The following is a 23913-nucleotide window of genomic DNA, read 5'->3' on the forward strand; positions in this document are numbered from 1 at the left end:
AATCTTAGCCAGCGACCCATGACTGCTTCCATCCTAGAGCTGGCCCCTCTGTCTCTCCACTAAACCTGGGGTTCACTCTGCTTTCTAGCTTTGTCCTCTAGTGTTTTTCGAGAAACACATTTTTTTGTTCATACTCCCCTCTTTTTTTGGTTGGTTATAAAAACACGAGCTTGTTTATACAAACTTGGCCTTCATAAAATATAAAACAAAACCTTAGAGTTCATTTTGTAGGTCTTAGTGTACAGGGATGGTGAACCAATGATTATCACGGTGGGCACATTCATGTCTCACTCGGTGCCTTCTCTAGGTTCCTGGGACTAAAGATTATTAAAGATTATATTAAAGTCACAGGATGAACCTGTGTGTCAGCACGCCTCCACTACTGCAGAGGACACAGCCTGTTTCTGCCCCGGGGCCTCAGCCCTGTGCAGCCACTGAGCAGGTGCCCTCTGTTGAGATTTCACCGTGGCTTATGAAACCAGCGTTTCATAACACTGGTTATGATGCTGACACTCGCACCTTTGCTTGCCTGACTCCTGTGGAGTTGAGTTAGTCCGTCACGCATGTGGTCGCATTTCCCTTCCAACGCCGATTAATAAAAGCCGATCTCTCATCTGCCAAATTTACGACGAAGTTTAACTTGATCTACTTCCCGTTGGGTCATTTTCTTCTGCTGTTTCTTCTATAACTTTTTCCCCCCCATTTCAGCCTTTCCTTCTGACTGATCTTTCTGAAAAAGTTTGGTCATCATAGTTGCTATATAAAGAAGCAATTTTTGTGTGTGAGTCTGTGTGTTTGTGGAAATCTATCTTGTCCAAGTTTTTAGATTTTCAACAGGAAACATTGATGTGTATTTATCACTTACTGCTAGATTAACGACCAGTGGTGCACCCTGTAATGACCTGCCAGATTACAGGAAAAATGAGGTCAAAGGTCATCAGATTGAAATCAGTTCCATTCCTGGCTTCACAGTGCCACTGTCCAAATCTTTCCATCGTTCTTTAGGGATAACAAAGGTTTAGTTTCCTTACGCTTTGTTTATTTCAGTTATGATTCAGATCAGGTTTGCAATGACAATTTATGACTTCCTCTTAGAAAGCAGAGTTTCTGCATTGTTTGAAAAGACTTGCTTCTCAAGCACGCATTGATGCAAAAGAAAAATAAAACAACCCTGAGATGTTACAATATCTCTTCAAAATAAGAATATACAGTAAATAGCATTATTCAGATATGATTAGGTCAAAAGTAAGTTTTCAACCATTGCACAGTCATCAATAACAGTTACATCATTAATTATCAAACAAGGAATGTGTCTGCCTTTTCATCTTAATCTGGAGAGCAAGCCGGGCCAAGGCACAGCAGGAATTCAAATGATTTAAACTGGCTTTGACTTAATCAGTCTTAGGTGCATTACAATGGCAGGTCACATTGATGGATCACTTTCTAGTCACCGAGTGGTGTTTACATAGTGAGCTCTCACTGACTCTCACACCACAGCGCTCAGCTGCAAGAACGACAGTGCGGGGTCCAGGGCCAAAGGGGGGGGGCTCTTTTAAAGGCCGTATCAGAACGTGGTTATTTTATATCTCTCATCTGAACAGTTACTCACTTGTGACCCCTAAAACAAACGAACTATTGCAGTCTCTACGATAGGTAATTTACTGTGCTTGGCGGAAGCAAATTTTGATTGATGTAGTGTGAAAAAATCTGCAGCGCATTTGAAAAGTACATTCGTCCCTTTGTACCTTGATAATGTCACGATGCGGCTTACACGTTCGTTGTTTAGTTTGTTTTGGACAACAGAGCAGTTCGCAGTAGGTGAGCGGACAGAGATGTTCTGTCAGCAGACTCGGCACGAGTCCTTATGTGACCACACCGCTGCTTCTGCACATCCTGATTGAAGTTTTAAGTGGTGCGTAATGATATCATCCAGCTCCGTCTTCCCTGTGGAAAGCCCCTCTTGTTGACCAGCCGGTGAACCCAGACACCGCCAGAGACATCTCTCTTCAAGTAACTGTACTCTTGTTGTTTTTTTTTGCCAAATGATCTGGTAAGACAGGCCTTATAAACTTCACTGCACTAAAACCATGCCATTAGCACTTTTAACTGCTGAGCTTTAAAGATGGTGTCAAGTGTTAAGAACATTCTGATGACGTGGATGAACAAAATGTCTCCTTGAATTCTGCTGAGCCCGTGGCAGTGTGGTCCACGGGGTGGTATATAACAACGGTGGCTTTCACACACGCTCACCTGACACGCTGTGCTATTGCTACACTTTCGACAAACATCACAGAGGCACTCAAACGGTGGCCTGACCCCGCGAACCTCACTGACCCCTCGTCCTTGATGCCGCTGTTCCCAGTTTAAACACAGTAACGTTTTCTGACTTTTTATCAAAGCAACCCGCCCTCTGCATTTATTATTTCCAGATTCAGATCCCACCGCAGTTTCGGGCTTGACGTGTAGTACAGCCATGGAGTTCAGCTCTTGGGGTCTGGCAGAAGATAAGCTCTTTGTAGTGATTTGCAGGCCTGGTATTCGATCCCTACTAAACCGATGCAGCGCCGTTCAAACATCGAGATACTATCTTTGAAGAAAATGTCCCGACCAAACATAATTTCTGCTCTCTCCTGGAGTGCGGCCAGCCCCTCGAAAGTTTTTCCTCCCCATAAACTCGAGTGGAGACTGAAAAATTTCATCTCTCAAGATTGATAGCGTGTGCTTAGGATATAGAAGTCTCAGTTTTTATTATACAAGGGCTCTATTTCTCTAAGTGTTCCATTGTGTGCTATTTGTAGAACAAAGTGTCCAAAGCTTTCACCATGTGTCTGCGATCCAAAACTATCACAGAGCATTAAAAACAATAGTATATATAGTAGATTATGTATAGAAGTAATAGATAATGGCACCTTCAGCTGCAGTAAGGCGGGTGTCAGGAGAGGAGACGCTGTAGGAGCTCGTGTGCTGGATGACCTTGGTACTCAACGTCCTTGTACTTTCTAATTAGGGTGAAATGTTGAACATTTTCATTCCCACAGGTGTTCAAGGCTTTTGCACCGCAAGCATACCAAAGGGCATTAATGAATGGATCTGCAGCTGGTGGTACCACTCCGACACCCTTCTGCCTGATCTCTCTGAGAGACTGTGTTTAGCTAATGCTGGACGGCGTCCCATATCCGCTCACACGCTTGAATTTCTCTCCTTTGAGACGTTTGAAGGTGAGCCAGTGTTTTAAATATTTCAGCAAATCTCAGAGCATTCCTGGACTTCGCCTTATCTATCGTTCTTCATAAATCTACTACCACCTGCACATGTTCTTTGTAGAGCATCTTCTCACTGCCTTGAGAACCACTGCAAGGGCAGGACTCAGTCAAGCAGTGGAAGGGCAGGACTCAGTCAAGGAGCAGAATGGGAACTTAAGGCAGAAAAGTGAATCCAGGGATGCTGGAATGACCCCATATCAAAACTGTCAAAATATGTTAATGCAGTTCTGAAGTATTTGAGGTAATTCCGTGGTTAACATGCCACAGCATTAGTGACATGAAGAGAGTGACAATCTATTACAGAATTAACAACAACTGGAGGCAAGACTTTAAAACTGAAGTTATACTTATGTACATCACACTAGTTTTACATGCTCTGTTTGGTTGACTGTAAAGGGACACAAGCTCCTGCATATCTGAGGTTCAAGGCCACTCCTCTCTCTCGTTCTCTCTGTGCCAGTGGTGGTGATGACATCACTCTCCTGTCTTCCCGTGGTCTGACACGGATGCTCCTCCACACACCTGCCCTGCGGTTTTGTCCAGGGGGGGCGTGGGACGTCTCTGGTCGACCGGCTGTGCGGCTGCGAGCGGAGAAATGCTGGTATCAGCAGGGAGTGAGCGGGCCTCCACGGTCCAGTCGTCTGCCCCGTGTGTTTCCCGCTCTTTCTCCTGCTATCAGCCTTTATCTTCTCTGTCCATTCGCTGCAGCCGTTTGCTCCGAAGTCTATCAAGAGACACGGCTAACACTGCACAGTGGGTGCTGATCACAAATTTTCAGCGTATGTACGTGGACCTCTGTGCGTGTATGTAAAAAGGGAGTGTGTGTGTATGTGTGTGTGTGCTTGGATAGCGAGAACGTGAACAGTGAGACATTGTTTTGAAGCAGACGACGGAAATTTCATGTCAAGCGATGTTACATTGACTGCGTTTCACTGAAGCCGCTACTGATAAGGCCGACGATGATTCATTTGACCATCTGTGGTTTGCAAAGCTTTTGCCGTGTATCTTCTGTGAGCTGTTATCTCCGTGACACTCATTGTCCATTGTCCTCACCACTGCTAACTTTATTACTGATGATTTTTAATCACAACTTTTCTCACATTTACAATAAATCTTTACTTAAAGTGAGAACTGTTCATCTGTGCTGCGGTCTTCATACTCAGACCTATGCAGCCCTGTTGTCATGGGTGAACAATAACATTTTTCATTTCTTTTAAACGCTCTCCTAGGACGGCCCACGACGATTCATCACGCAAGCGGAAGTTGAGCAGGGGCCATCAATTAGCCCGCTGCGTAAATGAAGCTGCTAGCGATTCTACCTTGAAGTCACATCCCTTTGATGCAGCCGTGGGGTTTAGGAAAACGAAACATTTCCAGGGTCAGCTGGAACGCTGTGCTTTGCTGACGCCTGGGGAACACTCGGATAAAAGTCAGCTAGGCTGCTGGGTTTTTTTTTTCAGATAATTTGTTGTTTGTTAAGTGGAAAAATGCATTCGAATGTCCAGGGGAGCCATTACTTTTCTCCGCTGTTGTTTTTGAACTGCAGCGTTAGACATCTACAGCATGTCTCTGAGCTCCTGGGAGAACCCAGTGGAACCTATAGTACTTTTTGAGAGCAGAAATAGCCGGGAGTAAGTGATATGATGTGTGTGTGTGTGTGTGTGTGTGTGTGTGTGTGTGTGTGTGTGCTCACACATGTGTGTCTATGAGCATTTGAGGGAATTCAGCAGAGGGAGGATGATGTGATGAGATCCTGTGTTCACTCATATCTACACAAGAAAATGTTTTCTCAAGAAAATGTTGCATTAAACTTACAAAGCAAAGTCCTCCAACTGACCAGAATGTGTGTCATGTAGGTTGGCCTTCGCCTGTGCTAAAACAGAAATACCACAACCTATTCATTTTAGGAATGTTAAAACTGATATATTAGTCACTATCTTAACCATACTTCAGTTAACAGTAATTTAATGAACGTTGAAAGCAAAATGTTTCGTGACACATTTTGTAAGACTAGAGCTAGCTGGAGCCCCTGTACCTCAGGCTGTGAGCTTATCCACATCACAAGAGTCTACAGTGACCCTTGATTCCGACCTCTTCAGTTTAATGGCAACATAAAGGACTTTGACACAGTGACTTCTGCCGACATGACGGGATTCTTTTTTTTTTCCCCCTTCTCCTCGTGTTCCTCTTCCCCGGGTTGGGGAAGAGTTGAGTCCCGGGTCAGCAGCTTTTCAGCAGAACACCAGACTAGAATTCCAGATGGTGAGGTAAGAGCGGATCTCAGCTCATCAATTTAACAAGGTCTTGTGCTGCTGCTGCTTAGCCACGTCCTCCCCGCGGCCCACACTTCCGGCTGCACTGGCGGCCCAAGCGCCGGACAAATTGAGATGTATCTCAGCTAAACAGGGGAAGGATGGCCGCCGTGTGCCAAACGGCAGGCTGAAGCCATGTGAGATTACCGCTCCCTTTATGACCCGTTTACAGCGTTCTCTCACAACTTTGCGACCGTGTCGCCTTTCTGGGGAGCTTGGTTGGTCGTTGTTTCGTTCTGACGTTTTTTGGCCAGCGTATTTGCTAATGAGTCTTCAGAGAAACTACGAGAGCAGGAAGTGAATGAGTTAATGCAGCAAACATTCGATTTGTTGACTGTCTCAATAATTATATTATGAAAGGACCCGTGTCTCACATTCCCTGCTGTTTAAGGTTTACAGCAACTGCTAGCTTTCAGATATGGAGTCACATGAAATAGTCTGGCTTCCACCAGCACTGTTTGTGTGTAGCCTGTTGCTACGACAGCAAAACGGCTGGCAAGACTAGAAGCAGTGGAGATAACCTTTAAAGTCATCATACATCAAAAGAGAAGAAAGTCTCAAGGACACCACAGACTGGCTGCTGTGATTAAGCTGAGAAACTTGGGCCCAGTGTACAGGGGCCTTTACTGGGCTACTGAAGTTTTCTACGCCTTTGTTGATAGAAACGTTGAAAGAAAAATTAAAAAAAACAGAAAAAATACATTTTCACTCAGATTTTCTGTGAAAGCTCATTTTTAAACATACTAGGAAACTGTTAAGACCTCTGCATGCACTGTTGCACATATTTCATAATCTCATGATATCATTTTTATTGGGAAATTTTGACGTTTCAATTTACAGCCCAGATTTTAAGCACAGAAATGTAACAAATCTTAAAAGTGCATATTTGCATTTTCCCCAATAAGATTTCTGCACATCTGCAACTTAATTTCAGATGTATAAACTTCCTTAGACATTACTAATTATTTTCGCCCCACTTCCCTTTGGTGCCTGTCTAATAAGGCCTGAAAGTAAGAGAGAGTACTATTCAAATAAGTCTACTTCACAAAAAAACAGTTAACTTCTATTATTGTTGTAAATTTGTCCCTATTTTTCATTCCATTAATTTAAAATGTGAATTAGCGAGTGCGCATTTGCGTCTGAATGAAATGCCAGCCAGTGTACGCTACACCCGTAACCTTTTCGTGAGGACAGGCGCGCGAGGACCTTTCAGATGGAACTCAGCTCTCGCGAACGAAGCACGCGCACGGGCAGGAACGCGCTCTCCCTCGCGGGACACTGTGTCGTAGCTGTTATAATCAAGTTCTCCCTCCTTGTGGATTCATCACCACATCTCGTATTTTTCACCACAATATCTTGTTTTCCATTAGATTTTTGTTGTGAAATCGTAGCGCTGTTTATTTATACTTTTTGCTTTAAAGTAGAATTAGAAAAATATCCAAGATATTAAAATATTGAATGAAGGCCCCACACACAGGATGCCATTTATGGTAAACTAACGTAGCATATCGAGATCACTTCCTCCAAATTTTACGTTATTATAGAAACAATAACAGCTATTATAGACCACGATCTTACATTCCCTAGAACAGAAACGTGGCCAAGGCGGGTTACCGTTTGCATAGAGTTCATCCAGAAGTCAACACCTGCCTGAGTCCCGCCATATCGCTCCTTCTTTAATGAGATGATAAGCCCTTGCATTTATCTAAACAACATTTCCACTGTGCTCAACGACATTAGTTCTCCAGAAACAGTATTTCTTCTTCTCTCTCTTTCGAAATAAACTCGACTATAAGGAATTATAGGTGTGTGCTAGACTTGTTTATACAATTTAATTAAACTTTATAAAGACATTTTTTCTTCTCACTCCCCCTGCTGAACTAGTCTCGGCGCTGCGTAAACACGCGGTTTATTTTTCTTTTGTTTCTTGTTTGTTGATTCTAAAAACATCTTTGATATTATTTAATTGAAGATGCCACGGTGCCTGGCTATTATGACTGTAAAAACTAAAAAAAAAACATTCGAAAATTGTTTAGCAAACACCCTATTATTACTTTTTGTTTAAAATGTATGTTTTAAAATAGATTTGACAGGCTTGTTTGTTTTGATAGGAATTAAATTCGCGAATTAGTTACAAAATGAAACGATGTAGCCTATAATAATAATAATTATTATTATTATTAGCTTTAAAGTTATCGTAAATAAACAGGAGTATATTGTTACAAAATGGAATTACATTTTAATAGACTATACATTTTTTTTACTCTGAATACATTCACTTAATTTACACAATTTTATAAGCTGGGAGTAAAACACTACAAAGTAAAAAAAATGGTTTATTAAAAAAAATCCCATTGGTAATAATTTAGGTTTGATTATGGTAGATTCGATTTAATTGTTTTTTTCACGGCAAGATAATAAAAAAATACGTTGCCCTCATTAGAACAATCGGTCATTACTATTAATATGTGTCTTGTAAAACTTAAATTCACATCACACAATCACAATATTTAGTTAAAATAAAATGTCGGTAGGCGTCCTCTCCGGGTTTAGATAAACGTTTGTGGTCATCGTCTGTTGTGATGCACTAGATTTTAAAATGGGATTTCAACAACGACAATAATAATCATAATAATAATTCCTAATACAATACTATTACTGTTAATGCATACTTAAAAACATCAATTATTTTGTTACAGTGACTGTCAAGAAACCGTGAAAGGACCAAAATCTCAGCAAATGTTTAGTTCTCTGATTTTGCTAAACGTTATCTTAGAAAGTAGGCTCATATCGAAGTTACAAAAATAGCCAAAGATTGAAGCTGGTAATACAACGATTAATAATTTTCACACCACTCATCCAGTCAAAAATGTAGAAACACAAAAACAAGGTTTATTAAAAAATACAGTTTCTGAAGTGGAGGCATGATATAGGATAAATGTAAAACAATGTTCATATGGTCAATGTATTAGCAGCATCTTGTTAATTTGCTTGGCTTTAATACACACACACACACACACACACACACACACAGCCTTTCTGCAAGCTCTTGTGAGGTGCTGAGCACACAGGGAGGTGTGTAGTATATGAAGTAAATGAATGAAGTGCTCATCTCATGTCTCCCAAACTCTGACTCCTCCTCTTGGCTCCTCAGTCTGACTCTATTTCAACCTTCTGGTCTCCAAAGAAAACAGACACATGAGTGGAGGAGCTACTCCTCTCCTCCTCCTCCTCCTCCTCCTCCTCCTCCTCTCGCTCTCTCTCTCTCTCTCCACTCCATTCAGAGAAGCCGCTCTTGCTGGGACTATCCCACTGAGTCCTGTCCTGTATTTTTGTATTTCTCCCTCTCTCTTCCCTGTATCCTCTATGTTGGTCTCCATTACTACTGCCCCAACTGAGAACAAAAGTCATATGCTTGTGTTTTGTGTTTTTGATCATGGACCCAGTGTTGGTGCTGACATCTGAACCCTGCGGTTTCAGTGACCGGCGATGACGCTGTTTCGGACTTGACTTTCAACTCGGCTGCACTCTGGATTCGCCTTGTATTGCGTTTAGACCAAATCCTTCGGGGTCACTTTGGAACCGGTGCCCCCAAGTGTGTGAGACGGCGGGCATGGGGTCGGACATGCGTGACCTCAACACTCTCCTGTCCCCGGTGCCAGCGATGCCAACGGCGAACAGCAACTGCACTCTGCCCGTCAGCGGCGGGCCGCAGTGGGCGCCCGTACTGGACTTCCACACCGGCGCCCCCTACAGCTCGCTGGGTTCCCACTCCTTCATCAAGCAGGAGCCTAGCTGGGGCTCTGCGGACCCCCACGAGGACCCCCACTGCGGCCTGAGTGCCTTCACCGTGCACTTCTCGGGACAGTTCACGGGCACGGGGGCGTGCAGGTACGGGGCGTTCGGTGCCCCCACGACCAGCCAGCCGACGGCCACCCAGCCCAGGGTGTTCAGCGGCAGCCCATACCTGTCCAACTGTGTGGACACCCAGCCCAGCTCCCGGAGCCAAGGTAAGGGTCTCTCACGCACTTCAGCCTGCCGCCCACAGCCTGCCGCCCACAGCCCTGACCCGGACGGGCACGTTCATGCACTCAGCAGGGCAGCAATAACTTAAAAGTCTGATAAGAGTCAGACTGAGCTACACAGAGAGGGTCAATAATATGGAGAGAATATTCCTGGAGATTATTCTGAATATAATCTAAATAATGGAAACATGAAAATGTATTGTGTAGTAAATAATGAATAAAACATTTTTTGTCAGATATGTTACACAAAAAATGTTACACAAAGCAGACCTGAACTTAATAGTAGTTATATGACTATTAGTACATTCAATGTTTATAAAATGCCCAAATTACCCTACTTACTTTGTCAGCTTTGAGGTGCAAGATTTGACATTATTTAACTAATCATATGGGTTCATTTTAAATGAATAACTCATAAATAAGATCAAGACCCAAAATCAAATAATTCTATTGTAATTTACTTTGAACAATGCAATACTATACATGTCTAAAACATAAAAAAAATATTCAATCAGTTTTATTATGTACTGATTATTTCACTGTATAAATTTGTTAGGGACAATAGTATGGAAGAACACTTATAAAACATTTGCTAAAATATTTGCTGAATGTGTTTTAATAGAGGAACTCTGATGAACTTTTAATCTGTATACTAGTTGCTAAACACTAAACACTAAACACAGCCTGCTTTGGTGTCATAACTCCACTTCACTTGTGGGATCAAATTATAATTGTACAGAAGTTGCGTTATGAATTCAGGTGGCTTTCTCATTGTCTTTCAATGCATTCATTTGTCTTTTTATTAATTTGCTGTATACCATGCATTTAAATGAGAAATTGGTTATAAAGAGATAATCATCTTTTGAAAGGGTCCTCTTGATAAGGATACTGTATTTGACAAATTAGTCACAAAGTCAATACATGCTATTCACATGTATGAATCTGAATGAGGCATGTTGAGTAGTAATGTGATGGTTACAGGTGATTAATGTGGAACTATATAAAAGACCATCAATTGTGTTGCTTTTGATCAAGGGGAGTGTTGATAAAGTTTTGGGAGTACAGCAAGAAAAGAGGTTTTTCCTCTTCCAGTGATGGATCAGACTAGAGAAAAAAACCCTCTGTGTATTTGAACAAGTAGGTTTAGAGAAATCAGTAAATTACACACGCAGGGATCACCACCAGCATATGCTGAAAACATCTCCTCTTATACAACCTGACTGAAGTCAAAGTATGCAAATTGAAAAGTAAACTTCGCATGTCTGAAGAAAAAACACTCTCAACATTTGAGGCCCTGTGGATATAACATGGTTCTCACATGCGTAAGAATAGTTACGCTTGAGTCTAATGCTAAAAAATACAAGTCTTATATTATGCTAATAGTTCCATCATTAATGAAGGCAACCCTTCACCAGACTAATGCTAAACCTTTTCAAGAACTAAAATGTATTTTAAATGTACAGATAAAAATAATTAAGAATGTGAAGTGAATGTGAATGAATTGTTCATTACAATTTGAGATATTTTAACTGGCATATTAAATCTCAAGCCTAATACACAATAAGTCTACCAATTACATTTACAATTACTATGATACATTACAAAAACATAAAAAAAACCTCAAGAATATGTAATACTTATTAAAATGTGTAATTTTGTGACTAGATATAAAACACGCTACATTGCATATGAGCACAGGCGTACATGATGTAGGTGTAATCTGAAAATGCACATAACTGTTTTACTAGTAAACACTTTCCAACAGGACTCTTAGTCACCACATCCATCAGACTCCCACCTCAGATACTTCAAATACGGTTATGAATCTCCTCACCCAGGATTTTAAACTCATTTACATTTAAAATCTTATGAAACATAAATGTAACAAGTGAGCCCCAGAAACACAGGTGTGAGCAGCAGGTAAAGCCAGAGGAAACATGGGGGTGTCTGATCTTCCTTCTGCCATTACAGGCCTTGTGAAGTCAGAGTGAGTTATGGACTCCATAAAACCCAACAACTTCATGACAGCTCAGTCATGTAGTGTGCAGTTTATGTTTTTTAAACAGGCCATTTTTCATCCTTTGATAATAAGTTTGAAGCACATCCTAGTGAATATGAGGTCATGAAAAAACAAAAATAGCCTCCTTTGAATTTTTATTTTTTATAATAATGTATCCATCATACAAATACATGTCCAGCAATTGAAAGCATGAAGGGTCTGACGGTTAAGGGTCTGTCTATTAGACTCTATGGTGATTTCTAACCAGTACATGTTTGCTCAGATAAACTGATATTAGCAGCTAATAGATCAACGCCACTTTAGATACAGTTTAGCAGACAACACTGATCTGAAAAATGTAATAAAAAAAAGCCTTTATGCAGAACAGTAGGAATTCTTATGTGGGTAATAATAATATTGTCCTAGAATAATCATAATAATTATAATGTCTTAGAATAATCGTGTCTTAGAATAATCATACCCATAATGTCCTAGCATGTTCATAATAGTCATAATGTCTTCTAAACTCCTGTCCGTGTGGACCTTCTTGCTACTGCTACTTACTGTGTTATATATATATATATATATATATTGGTGGCAATGTCTCTCTTACACACACACACACACACACACACACACACACACACACACACACACACACACACGTCCATCCTGCTCCTACCAGTCTATGGGCCCCGGGCCCTTCACTGCACCCAGTAGGGTGGAAGAGAAATGGCCGTCTTTAATGAGTTTCTCTGTCGTTCGGAGGTGAAAGTGGTTGTGTGTAATTAATGAAGGTAGTGCTTGGGCCAGTGTGATTTATGAGGCCGTGGATGCCCCAGGCTCTGCTGAAGCATGATTCCCGCCCTAAGCCCAGTGTCTGCGCTTGGCCATGCTGACCTCACCAACGTTTGTTTGCACTCGCTGCTTGTCAGACCCCCCCACCCCACCCACACCCACCCCAGTGAGGAGGGGCACAGGGTGATTAGGGTAGGAGCAGGGGTATTATCTAACCATTAGCTTTTAGAGTAGCACTGTTTGAATGTGAATCACCTCTTACACTAATTTGAATTAATTTGAATTTCAGTAAATATGTATTGTTCAGTGGAATTAATTTGAATTTGATCCTCACAAACAATTGCCTTTGCATGTAACTAATTTGCTATACTTTACTTTACCTTTTTTTCTCCTATTTGCTGGTCCAGTGAATAGACTTAATTTTAATATTCACAGTGTGAGATCTGATTTTGGGGAGCACATGCTCTAGGTAAAAGCAAGTTGATGCTTATTTTAAACTGCTGTTAAATCTGCGCCCTTTCCAGGTTACGGTGCAGTAGCTTTCGATGGGACCACTAACTATGGACACACACCATCCCACCATGCCTCCCAGTTCCCTAACCACGCCTTCAAGCACGAAGACACCATCTCGCAGCAAAGCAACATGGGTAAACACTGCACACACAGCGCACCACGCAAAGTCAGAGGGCAGCGCCCGTCCAAATCAGTCCAGGGTCAAGTTGGATGCGCTGTCTTTCCTAAACAGTAAATCAGTGTGTCTTATTTCACAGCCGTCTGCTCTCTCCTGTACGTGCCGCTGCGCTTAAACTTACGTAAACACCTTACCGGCCCATTCGCTCTGCATTTCGCTGCTGTAAATTCTTCCTGAGCCTGCCAAGCTGATAGCCACAGTCGGCACGGCGATGCAGGAACCCTTTTGGAATGTTCAGAACTACCATGGGACCAATTCACAATATGTGGGGCTGGTTGGGCCAAAACATGATTCCTCATTTGCACTTTGAAAGAGAAAGCACGAGGACGGCGTGCTTTATGGCTTCAAAGAGAGCGAGGCTGTTGTTTTCATAACTGCGGAGTGTACTCGTCTCTCCACTCCCCCCCGAGCTCACATTCCCTCTACGAGACCCACTTTACCACACACAGCACACACACACTCTCACTCCCACACACACACACGAAAAGTCGTTCATGCATTTCATTAGAACGACAAAGTTATGATTCTTGAAGCATTGGAGCAGAGGCCTTTTCTGAACCAGACTTAAGACAAAGACAAGGCATGTGCCCAGGGGTCACTCTCATTAGTCAGAGGGACAAAAGTGAAAACAACGACTGTCTTTCTAAATGAAGTGTAGTGTTCCAGGAGAGAGAGCGCCGAGCTCTGGGACAGGGAGCAGCCTGAGAATTTGTCAGTGTTAAAAGTGGTCACGATAAAATTCCCCAAAGTGAATTGTACTATGCGCTGAACTGTATTATTTGTTGTGAAGTTATTCTTGAAGCAGGAGTAGAAATGACTAGCATATTTTTGTGCTTGGTCATCTTGGCAAGTGTGTGTGTGTGTGTGTGTGTGTGTGTGTGTGTGGGTGTGTGTGTGTGTGTGTGAGGGGGGGGTAAATATTAGGCTCCTTGTCTAACAGTTCTGTCCTGTGCTAAGGTGAGCAGCAGTATCCTGTTCCACCACCTGTGTATGGCTGCCACACACCGTCGGACAGCTGCACTGGAAGCCAAGCACTGCTCCTCCGAAACCCCTACAACAGGTACAGTGTACAGCCCCCTGCCCTCAGCCCCTAGCCCCTAGCCCCTAGCCCCTAGCCCCTAGCCCCTAGCACGGCTGCTTCATCTACAGTGCTGGCCCAGCGTCACAGATCTTTTCATACATGTAAATGTTCACAGGCTCCCAAGACAAAGGTCACAAAATGCAGTAGACACAGCTTCTACTTTAATTAGTACAAATGTAAGAAAAAATTAATGACAGTAAAAAAAATTGTTTTGCTCGGCTTTTCAAAAACTCAGATCAAATGAAGTTACCGGTATATAAAATCCAGAACAGCAGGTGATGTTAGATTTCACTAAGGGAAACTTTTAAATCACAACTATGCCCATATTAAAATGGGCAGATTTGCCACAATCTCTGTTTATAAACTCCCAGGACTTCTGTAATTCTGCTCCTGAAGGTCAAACCACGCCATCAGCCTATCAAACCACGCCATCAGCCTATCAAACCACGCCATCAGCCTATCAAACCACGCCATCAGCCTATCAAACCACGCCATCAGCCTATCAAACCACGCCATCAGCCTATCAAACCACGCCATCAGCCTATCAAACCTGCCACTGGCCTATCAAACCTGCAATCAGCCTATCAAACCTGCCATCAGCCTAACAAACCCGCTATTAGCCTATCAATCCCCTTTAAAGAGCTGTGAAACCCTTCAGCACTGTTTAAACACACACACACACACTCCCCTTATATCTACTATCATCCATTCAGCTGCCGGACTGGTGGTATAGGCCACGCATGCTTAGAGTGCAGGAGAACAAACACTTCTGTCTGGAGGACCCTTTAGGGATACTATCACCCTTTAGGGATACTATCACCCTTTAGGGATACTATCGCCCTTTAGGGATACTATCACCCTTTAGGGTCCAGCAAGCACTGTTAATATGAAAACGGTAATATGCACACTTCTCAAAAATGAAATATTTTGGAGATGCATTCTAAGTGACAATCCTTAAAAGTCTGTAAATGTACTTGAACGCCAACAAACAAGGCAGGCATGAACACACTGCATGTATGGGTGTCAGATTTCACACGCAAGAAAGGCAAAAGAAGAGAAACTCACCACCAGTCACCAGCACAGGACAGCGTAGCTGCACCCTTTCATCTTCAGAAGATCATGGCTCCACTGAGCATGCCCAGAACAGAGAGGAAGTGAAGTGGCAAGAACAGGAAAAGGAACAGTGAAGGTGTGTTTCAAACAGGAAAGCAAATATGAAATAAATCACCTGTGTTCATTCAGTTTCTCAAGCTGAAAAGTTTTATATAACTTGGCTTGTAGGGTAGTAGACGTGTCCATTTGGTTGTGGCCTTGTATGAAGGTCATTAAAAAATATTCTAGTAAATGTAGTTATACTGCAAATGATTTCTGTAACATGTCTGTGAATGTCATACATGAGGTAGTCAGAAACCCTCACTCACTGTTCCTCAACATTCACGAGGTTTCAGTGAAGAAGGACGTAGGCTGATGTCCACGTCGTCATCCACACAGGAACTCTAGCTCGTGCTGCACGTGTTGTACGACAGAACGTACCAGACCGAGACAAACTGTCCCTCGCACCACCGACGTATTTGACCAGTCCAGAATTCCTTTGCTGTGATGACTGTTCTCTGAGGGTTTCCCTCGGCGGCCCGTACGGCCGTACTCTTCCTCCGAGAGGACGGACGCAACACAGCATTCCTGGCGTGTTTCTCCGGGACTGTTTTGCAGCTCACAGGGAACATAAAGACTCAAAACAACTGGAATGAAGTTGATAAGAGAGCGTCCACCCTGCTCCGTCTTCTGCTCCCAGTTCCTGCAGAGTATGTTGTAATAAACAGACTCATATCTGTGAGAGTTAGGGCCGGCTGGGAATCCTCAAATCAAAATGCTACAGTACCCCCCCCCCCCCCCCCCCCCCCCCTAATCAAATGCCTGGTACCAACAGCGCAGTATTTATACAGCCTGAAGTCAGAGCTGCTCTTCTGTGGCTGTTTCAGAGTACTTGGAATAAAAACCGAGTTGGCTTGTCAAAGTCAGAGCCAAAGATGGAGCGTTGTTAGTGTATAAAACACGAAGATGAATATTTGAAAATATAAGGTCAGGAATTAAGGACCCCTACCGCTATGAGGATAGCGAGGCCGATGTGGGACGGATCCACAGCGGGTTCTGTAATTAGGCACCACGTGTCAATCCTGGTCTCCGTGTGGCAGTAAGCACAGTCCGTTCTAAAGCTGTCCATCAGAACTGCGTTCAGGGGCTGTCCAAATAGCCCACCATGAAACACTAACACCACTGTAAATGCTGAACCTATCGAACACGAGATACAATGCATTCCCATGGCAACACTGACCTGGGCCCTGACTCTGCAGGCATGCAGGTGTGCTGTACCAGGCACACACACACACACACACACACACACACACACACACACAAACACACACACACACACACACACACACACACATAGGTGTGCTGTACCAGGTACAGACACACACACACACACACACACACACACACACACACACACACACACACACACACACACACACACACACATCCTTTCACACACAGTTCTCTTACTGTGATGAAACACTGCAAGTGCCATGGAGACTTCAGAACTATGTGTTTGGGTAAAAGCACATGCCAAATCACAGAACATATAGTCCACTTGTCAAGCTCTCAATAATATATGGCAGCTTTTCATATGATTTGATTAATTGATCACTCTGCTGGTGCAGACAACCCCTGTTTCAGTGTGTGTGTGTGTGTGTTTGTGTGTGTGTGTGTGACACATTCATTTGCTGTTACCCAGGAGCCCCTCTCAATGCATACGCCACTGCTCATTCTCTACAATCCAGGTGCCTTGTCTCGGAGTATGTGGGGGAAAAAGGGTTTAGTCCAGTATTAGTGGTAAAAGTAAAATCAGATTTGATGCTCCAAAGTGTTAGTGTTTACAGATGGAATGGTGTTAAGTGCTGTTTTTTTTTGTTTGTTGTTTGAATCTTAGCAGTGACAATTTGTACCAAATGGCGTCTCAGCTGGAGTGCATGGCGTGGAACCCTGTAAACCCCCTGGCGTCCACCATTAAGAGGTATGTCAGCCTGACCTGCTCCCCTGACAGGAGAAACCCTTGGCTGCAGAATTTCGCTGCATTTCTCTCCGAGTTCAGTCAGGAACAGGAGGGGGTGACCACATCGCTCAGCTCAATCAGACTGGCGTTCGCTGCGAGACTCGAGCAAAGACGCTTACTGTGCCGTTAGCTTGTGTCATTTTACAGAGTAAAAACGTACGCGCTTCACACTGAATATTATGACACCAGAATTTTACAGCGGTCAGCCAAGCCTACAGCAGAAACTGCCATTTGTTAGTTATGATGTTCCTATATTATATTAATGAATAACGTCGTCACTCGACATTCAACCTTTGATGGTCAAGAAGCATATTTTTTCCTAGATGTATGTCTTAATTGAAAATAACATATATGATCCCTTTTTAGATGTTTTGCGAACATGTGTATTTATATCCCCAGTATAAAACATATAAAAACACCCTTGGCATGTGTCAGGCCCTGCTCCCTTCCCCTCCTGCAGTCCCGGGCTGTCGGGGCGTCCCCTCTGTTTGGTCTGGCTGGGCTGTGATATCCGGCCATATATTTCCCCGTGTGGCACGTTAGCCTTGAGCCGAGGGAGCACAGGGCTGTGGGGAGGAAGGGAGCAGCTCTGGGGGAGTGCGCTGGTGCACAATGGGACGTGGCCGAGAATCCACAGCTGCCATCCTGTCAGGAGAGGAGGCTCTGACCCCCCAACACCCACCCCCGCCCCCACAGTCTCTCCCCGAGAGTGCCGCGGTAACCCCGGGTATCGGCCTGCTTCATGTTATGCCTGATCAGACGTCTCCGGCCTGGGTCTCCGGCTCGTGGTATAATTGGATACACAGATGCAATCCCAACCATCCATCTTCTTCTTCCATCCATCTGTCCGTCTGTCCATCCAACTGTCCAGCCACACGGCCCTGGGACAAGTTTGACTAGCCACAGGGCCCTGGGACAGGTCTGTCTGGCCACAGGGACCTGAGACATGTCTGTCTGGCCACAGGGCCCTGGGACATGTCTGTCTGGCCACAGGGCCCTGAGACATGTCTGTCTGGCCACAGGGCCCTGGGACATGTCTGTCTGGCCACAGGGACCTGAGACATGTCTGTCTGGCCACAGGGCCCTGGGACAGGTCTGTCTGGGCTGGGACACGAACTAACTGTGAGGAGATTTATCGCCGGATGCTGTTGTGCACTGTCCTTCAGACTGGCTGGTTTTAGCCACGTACAGACAAAGAGAGCTTTATAGTTACTACGCAGTTCCATCCTCACACAGGATACGTTCTCCGTACAATCTCTGGAGCCCCGTGAAGAAGAAACGGAAGACACATATTATTTAAGATATTAGAAAATATTAAAATAGCTGCCACTACATGATAACATGATATACATATTTCAATCAGAAATATACGAAATCTGTATTCTGCGTACTATGTATTTGTTTTCTCATAGTCCAGAACAATAGCAAAAAGTTGTCACAGCGGCAATGATGACGGTTCACCACAGCGATGGCTCTATAGCGCGAAATCTATGCACCATGAACAGAGCGGCACTGAGTTCATTTGCTGGTTCATTCAGACAAATACACAAAAATGCCTGAGACAGAGGAAACTTGTGCAAATCCAGGGTCAAAGAAGGGACCAGTGCACCACGATGCACATATAAATCCAGGAGGGTTGGGGGGGGGGGGGGGGGGGGGGGGTGGAGAGAGAGAGAGAAAGAGAGAGAGAGAGAGAGAGAGAGAGAGGCCCTGGCTCCCCATCCATCTGTCTAACTGGGCCTAACTCGTATTGCTGAGGTGAATATATTGCACTTTGGAGCAGAGAGCAATTTGCCCCAGCGTCAGGAGAAGTTATAGAGATGAGCCTGTGTGCTTTATAGTCAGACTTGCCCCACATATGTCACGGAGAGGCCGTGGAGTCATGAGCGGGGAGAGGGAAGAATGCCTGCTATTCACCCAAATCCTAGAGTGGAAAATTGATGAGGTGCAAGGACAAGAGCTTCAGCGGGTGGCAGCCGCTGACGTTTAGTTACCTGGTGAACGCTGAAATAATGGGCTTTAGCTTTTCACCACATGCTTTACTTCCAGGCAGTTTCGTTCATAAAAAAAGGTGAAATATCCATGAAATATCATTTAAAGCCGAGTCTGTGCAATCAGACTCTGACAACACAGCTGAGAATACACGTATGTAACAAGGCCAGGTGACTGTATGTAACAGTCACCACAGTGCAGCAGCACAAACTTGTATAATCGCTCACAGATTGCTTTCTATCTTGCTGTATGACTTTCACCATCACCCAGTTGCCACCCCTTGACTGAGTGATGACAGTGTTAATGTCATTTACCCATGGACTAACGATTAAAGAAGTACTGAGTGTCCTCTCCTCACACAGTCACACTGGGGGTTACGAGAATGACCCGAGCTCATCCATGATGTACAGCTGCAGCACACAGTACCGAATCCACACACACGGAGTCTTCCGAGGTATCCAGGTGAGTGCTGATCTCTGGTCTGCACAGGGGTCACACCACGTTTGGGGAGGCAGTTTAATTGGTGTGTTTAAATACCGGACACACACACACACACACACACACACACACACACACACACACACACACACACACACACACTGGAGACTGTGAGGAGTGGCAAAGTGAAAAAGAACTAACAAACACACAAAAAACAGAGTAAATAAAGAAAGTGTAAAGGGACAGAGAGCGTCTTGACACAATAAGAGGGGCGTGTGAGATAAAGCAGGAGCCTGCCAGAACCTTTAAAAAGCATTTTAGGATGGAAAGACAAGAGGAATCACTTTCCAGAGGAGGAAAAATCCATTAGCAATAAAGCTGCAGCTCCATTTGCCAGCCCGTGCTAATAAATCATTAGGTCTTAATTAATGTCTGTCAGTGGGCTCACAGCACTGCTAGGGGAGATTCTCCAGACCTCATTGAGAATACTTAAAAAAAATGTTTTTTTTTTTAAACATTCTCCTCAGAGTCCTAAGCAGTATGTTACACGGTTAAGGCACTGCTTTCTGTGATAAGAATGTTATACCAAAGAAATACATAAGTCATCCAGTTCTGGCGTGAGCAGTGGAACAGCATGGCAAACCCCATCCTGAAGGGGCTAGTCCATTTGGGACATGAAAGACCTCACCGCTGAACGGGGACAGGTTGGGGACCGTGGCATCGACGGCCATGTTATCTTTCCCCTGGGGAGAATGGATAAGTCTCTGAGCCTGGTCATAAAGCCCTTCAACAACACACTTATCAGTAACATTGAACACAGATTCATTACCACACCGGCGTAGGGAGAATGCTATTACGCTAAGTGCTAGCTAATTAACAGCAGATGGGCCCTAACAGTGGGCAAATGAGGAAAGAGGTAAGGAGGGTGTGGAATAAGGTCTGCCTAACATCCGTGACTAACAGCTCCCATTTGGCATCTAAATCTGCAGGCATGGCTGAATTCTAGTGATCATTTCACAGCTAATTCCACGATAATGAGCTCCTGGTATACTTATCATTTTTTGGTTGGGGGGGGCAAAGCAACACGATAGAGTGGTGTGGAGTTTATTTCAGAGCTACAGTGTTGGTGCAACTCAAGGGAACTTCCCCACAGTAATGGTCATGAGCTCCAGTTCAAGGAGATGAGCAGGGAGCTGCTAGTGGGCGGGGCTAATCTGAAGGTGGGCCTGCCTCTGGTTGTAGGACGTGAGGAGAGTACCCGGCATCCCGCCCGCCATCATGCGCTCGTCAGAGACCAATGAGAAGCGGCCGTTCATGTGCGCCTACCCCGGCTGCAACAAACGATACTTCAAGCTCTCCCACTTACAGATGCACAGCCGTAAGCACACAGGTAGGTGGAGTTTGGGGCACGTTTTATGGAACGCTCATTAGCAAGTGACAAAAGTAAAGTGTTCGGCGCAGTGTGTGACCTCTATTTCAGCATTTGTAATGAACGAGGGGTCCATCCTGCTCACCATTAACATGCCTGATTCAGTTTATCTGATCATAACCTGAGATGTCACATAGAGTGACGTTGAAGTAGGTAAACCAGTAACCATGACAGAGGAGCACAGTGGGTAGGAGTTAGTCACTACTGAGTTACCCCAAGATAAGTCCTGCCCGTCTACCTTCTCACTCTGTTCTGGGCTCCACACCAAGGGAGGAGATAAGTAAGGCAGTCTAATGCATGCTTGCAGGTTTAAGGTATCAGACAGTATCAGACAGAACAACAGGCCATCAGACATAATGTAAACTGTGTGGGTGACCTCGGAGGTCCAGAGTGTAAGAGCTGCCCTGACTGTGGCCGTGCTGCAGGTGAGAAGCCCTACCAGTGCGACTTCACAGACTGCGGCCGCAGGTTCTCCCGCTCGGACCAGCTGAAGAGGCACCAGAGGAGACACACAGGTTTGCCTCCTCTCTCCTCACCTGTCCTGTCCTCCGTTTCCACCTCTTCTTCCCACTCCCACACTCTTTCAACCGATCTTTGCTAAGGGACTAAAGAGGGACACTAGCCAGTTCAGGAATCACACCAAGACTCACACCAACCGCCCATAATAAACAGATGGAAAATTGTTGATGTCAAAGTGCACCGTGCCTCATTTTCTAAGGCACTTGTTTAAACTGCGTATGGGAGTCAATTACAGGAATAAAAACAACTGTATGCAAACAGGCCTAATATTAATACTACTTAGTATAGTGTAAAAGAATGACACAACACAGCGCTGTCAGCTTAAGTGTTTAATACAATGTTACACAGTGTATTAAATCTGTGAGAAAGGGTTAGTGTAGGGTTGAAGATATATTATGACTTCCTGATTCACAGCCCCGCAGCAAAAGTGCTTCTGATGTATTAGTCCAAGCGAGCGTGTCACTGGCAGGGTGCTCTCTCTGACCGTCCATCCAGAGATGTAGTAGCTCTCTCTTAGTCTGGCTCTTCCAAGAACACACTCCCTCAGGACTCTATACTGTAGCCTACACTCTTTCTCTCTTTGTGTGTGTGTGTGTGTGTGTCTATATGTATGTGTGTGCACATAGGTGTTAAACCTTTCCAGTGTGAGACATGTCAGAGAAAGTTCTCACGGTCAGACCACCTTAAGACTCACACCCGGACTCATACAGGTAAAACAAGTGCGTAAAACTTTTATTTTCTCATATTTTGCTCTTTATTCTCATCTTTCGGTTGTCCGGGATCCAGTTATCTGGTCATGGAATTAATATGTAATTCAATTAACAATTCAGATAATAAATAATCATTGCATCTAATATTTTTAGTTAGAAAATACTTTTCTAAGCTTTATACTTACCTTCATTAAAAATGTCTTTCTGGACCCAGGGATGAGCTTCTCACGCGGTCTCACCTGTGTCTCTCCTCCACATTCAGGTGAGAAGCCCTTCAACTGCAGATGGCCAAACTGCCAGAAGAAGTTTGCTAGGTCTGATGAGCTGGTCCGTCACCACAACATGCACCAGAGGAACCTGACCAAACTGCAGCTGTCCATCTGAAGACGCCGCTGCCCCCCCCGCCCCCTCCCCCACCAGGGACGGTAGATGTGTGTGTCTGCTGAACAAGGCTTCTCCAACTCTCTGGTCTGTTCACCGTGGTGTCTCCTTTGCTCCAAGACACCTAACCGAACTTCATGAAGGGCTTTTGGTGATGTGTCTCCTGCGGCATCTCTGTGACTGGAATTTGGGCTGGTGTAGGATCAGATTTCCCTTCCCCAAACGTTATCTGACACACAGTAAGAGTAAGAATGAATCTGACCTCAGACCTGTATCGCATACCATCCCTCAGGGATGATGGCATGGACCCACCCCAACTGAGCAGATTGAGCTTTGACCTTGCAAATGTAAACTGGCAGGTAGGACAAAACAAAACAACAGCACAGCGACATTGTGCGTTGTGTAGCTACGGCGACATGATGCGTTTTGTAGCCATGGTGATGTGGTGCTTTGTGTAGCCATGGTGATGTGGTGCGGTGTGTAGCCAGCCACTTTTAAGGCCTTTCCCAAACAGGAAGCAACACACTGTAATGTGCTGCTGAAATGTAAAGTAATATGTGCACGTTATATTTACGATAGTAGCTCTTAGAAATTCTTAGACTAATTTATTATGGGTTTTTTTGTTTGTAAATTAAATGTTTAATTGAACAAACATCTGTTTCTCCTTTTATTAAACCACATATCTAGTGGCCCACCTCATTATGTTTTGTTTGAGTTCTGCACCGTAATGATCGTATAAATGATCATCTAGGTATTATCCCTATGTCCTAGTCTGTGCTGTTTGTAAATAGCCTCTTGCTTTACTCAAAAGTGATTCAGTTATGAGGAGGTCGCACTGGCTATGTGACTATAGTTTGTGGTCTTGTTGTAAATATTATTGCCAGTCCACAGCTGGAACAAGAAAAAAAAACTTTTTATGGAAAATGTGACTCACATCAGTGAAATGTGAAAACTACTTGGATGGGATTGTTCTTTTTCTTAAACTGTGTGTTTTAACTGTATCATATGAGTATATACAGTATGTTATTGATAACCTTTTTTAAATAATTAAACTGTTGACATCATTAAATCTGTGTCTGTGCATTCACTTCAGTTGGTGTTCTAGCAGGCAGTTACTGCTGCCATGACAACAAAACAGAAGTGGTTCAATTGTGGCAAATGTG

The 23913-nt window shown here is 44.0% G+C and overlaps 2 protein-coding genes across 5 annotated transcripts in view; one reads left to right on the forward strand and one right to left on the reverse strand.

Moving 5' to 3' along the window:
• Positions 1-15318, reverse strand: part of tcp11l1 (t-complex 11, testis-specific-like 1) — a 42272-nt gene extending 26954 nt beyond the window's left edge. Inside the window, exon 1 of the mRNA XM_077022174.1 lies at positions 15235-15318. The gene's annotated coding sequence lies outside the window, so the exon portion shown is untranslated. The remainder of the gene's footprint in view (positions 1-15234) is intronic.
• On the forward strand, positions 8764-23702 carry wt1a (WT1 transcription factor a). Of its 4 annotated transcripts, none has more exons than XM_077022176.1 (9): positions 8765-9585; positions 12922-13044; positions 14046-14148; positions 17159-17242; positions 19636-19735; positions 20954-21101; positions 21566-21655; positions 22286-22369; positions 22632-23702. In XM_077022176.1, exons 1-9 carry the CDS (start codon positions 9189-9191, stop codon positions 22751-22753), a joined length of 1251 nt encoding a protein of 416 aa, XP_076878291.1. In that variant the 5' UTR covers positions 8765-9188; the 3' UTR covers positions 22754-23702. The 4 variants fall into 4 exon arrangements, with proteins under 4 accessions (XP_076878293.1, XP_076878291.1, XP_076878292.1 ...); XM_077022175.1 differs by having other exon boundaries at positions 8766-9585; positions 22286-22378; XM_077022178.1 differs by lacking the exon at positions 17159-17242 and having other exon boundaries at positions 8764-9585.
• The last annotated feature ends 211 nt before the right edge of the window (positions 23703-23913 follow it).

This window comes from Brachyhypopomus gauderio, chromosome 11, assembly GCF_052324685.1.
Source record: "Brachyhypopomus gauderio isolate BG-103 chromosome 11, BGAUD_0.2, whole genome shotgun sequence".
In the NCBI taxonomy this organism is placed as follows: domain Eukaryota; kingdom Metazoa; phylum Chordata; class Actinopteri; order Gymnotiformes; family Hypopomidae; genus Brachyhypopomus; species Brachyhypopomus gauderio.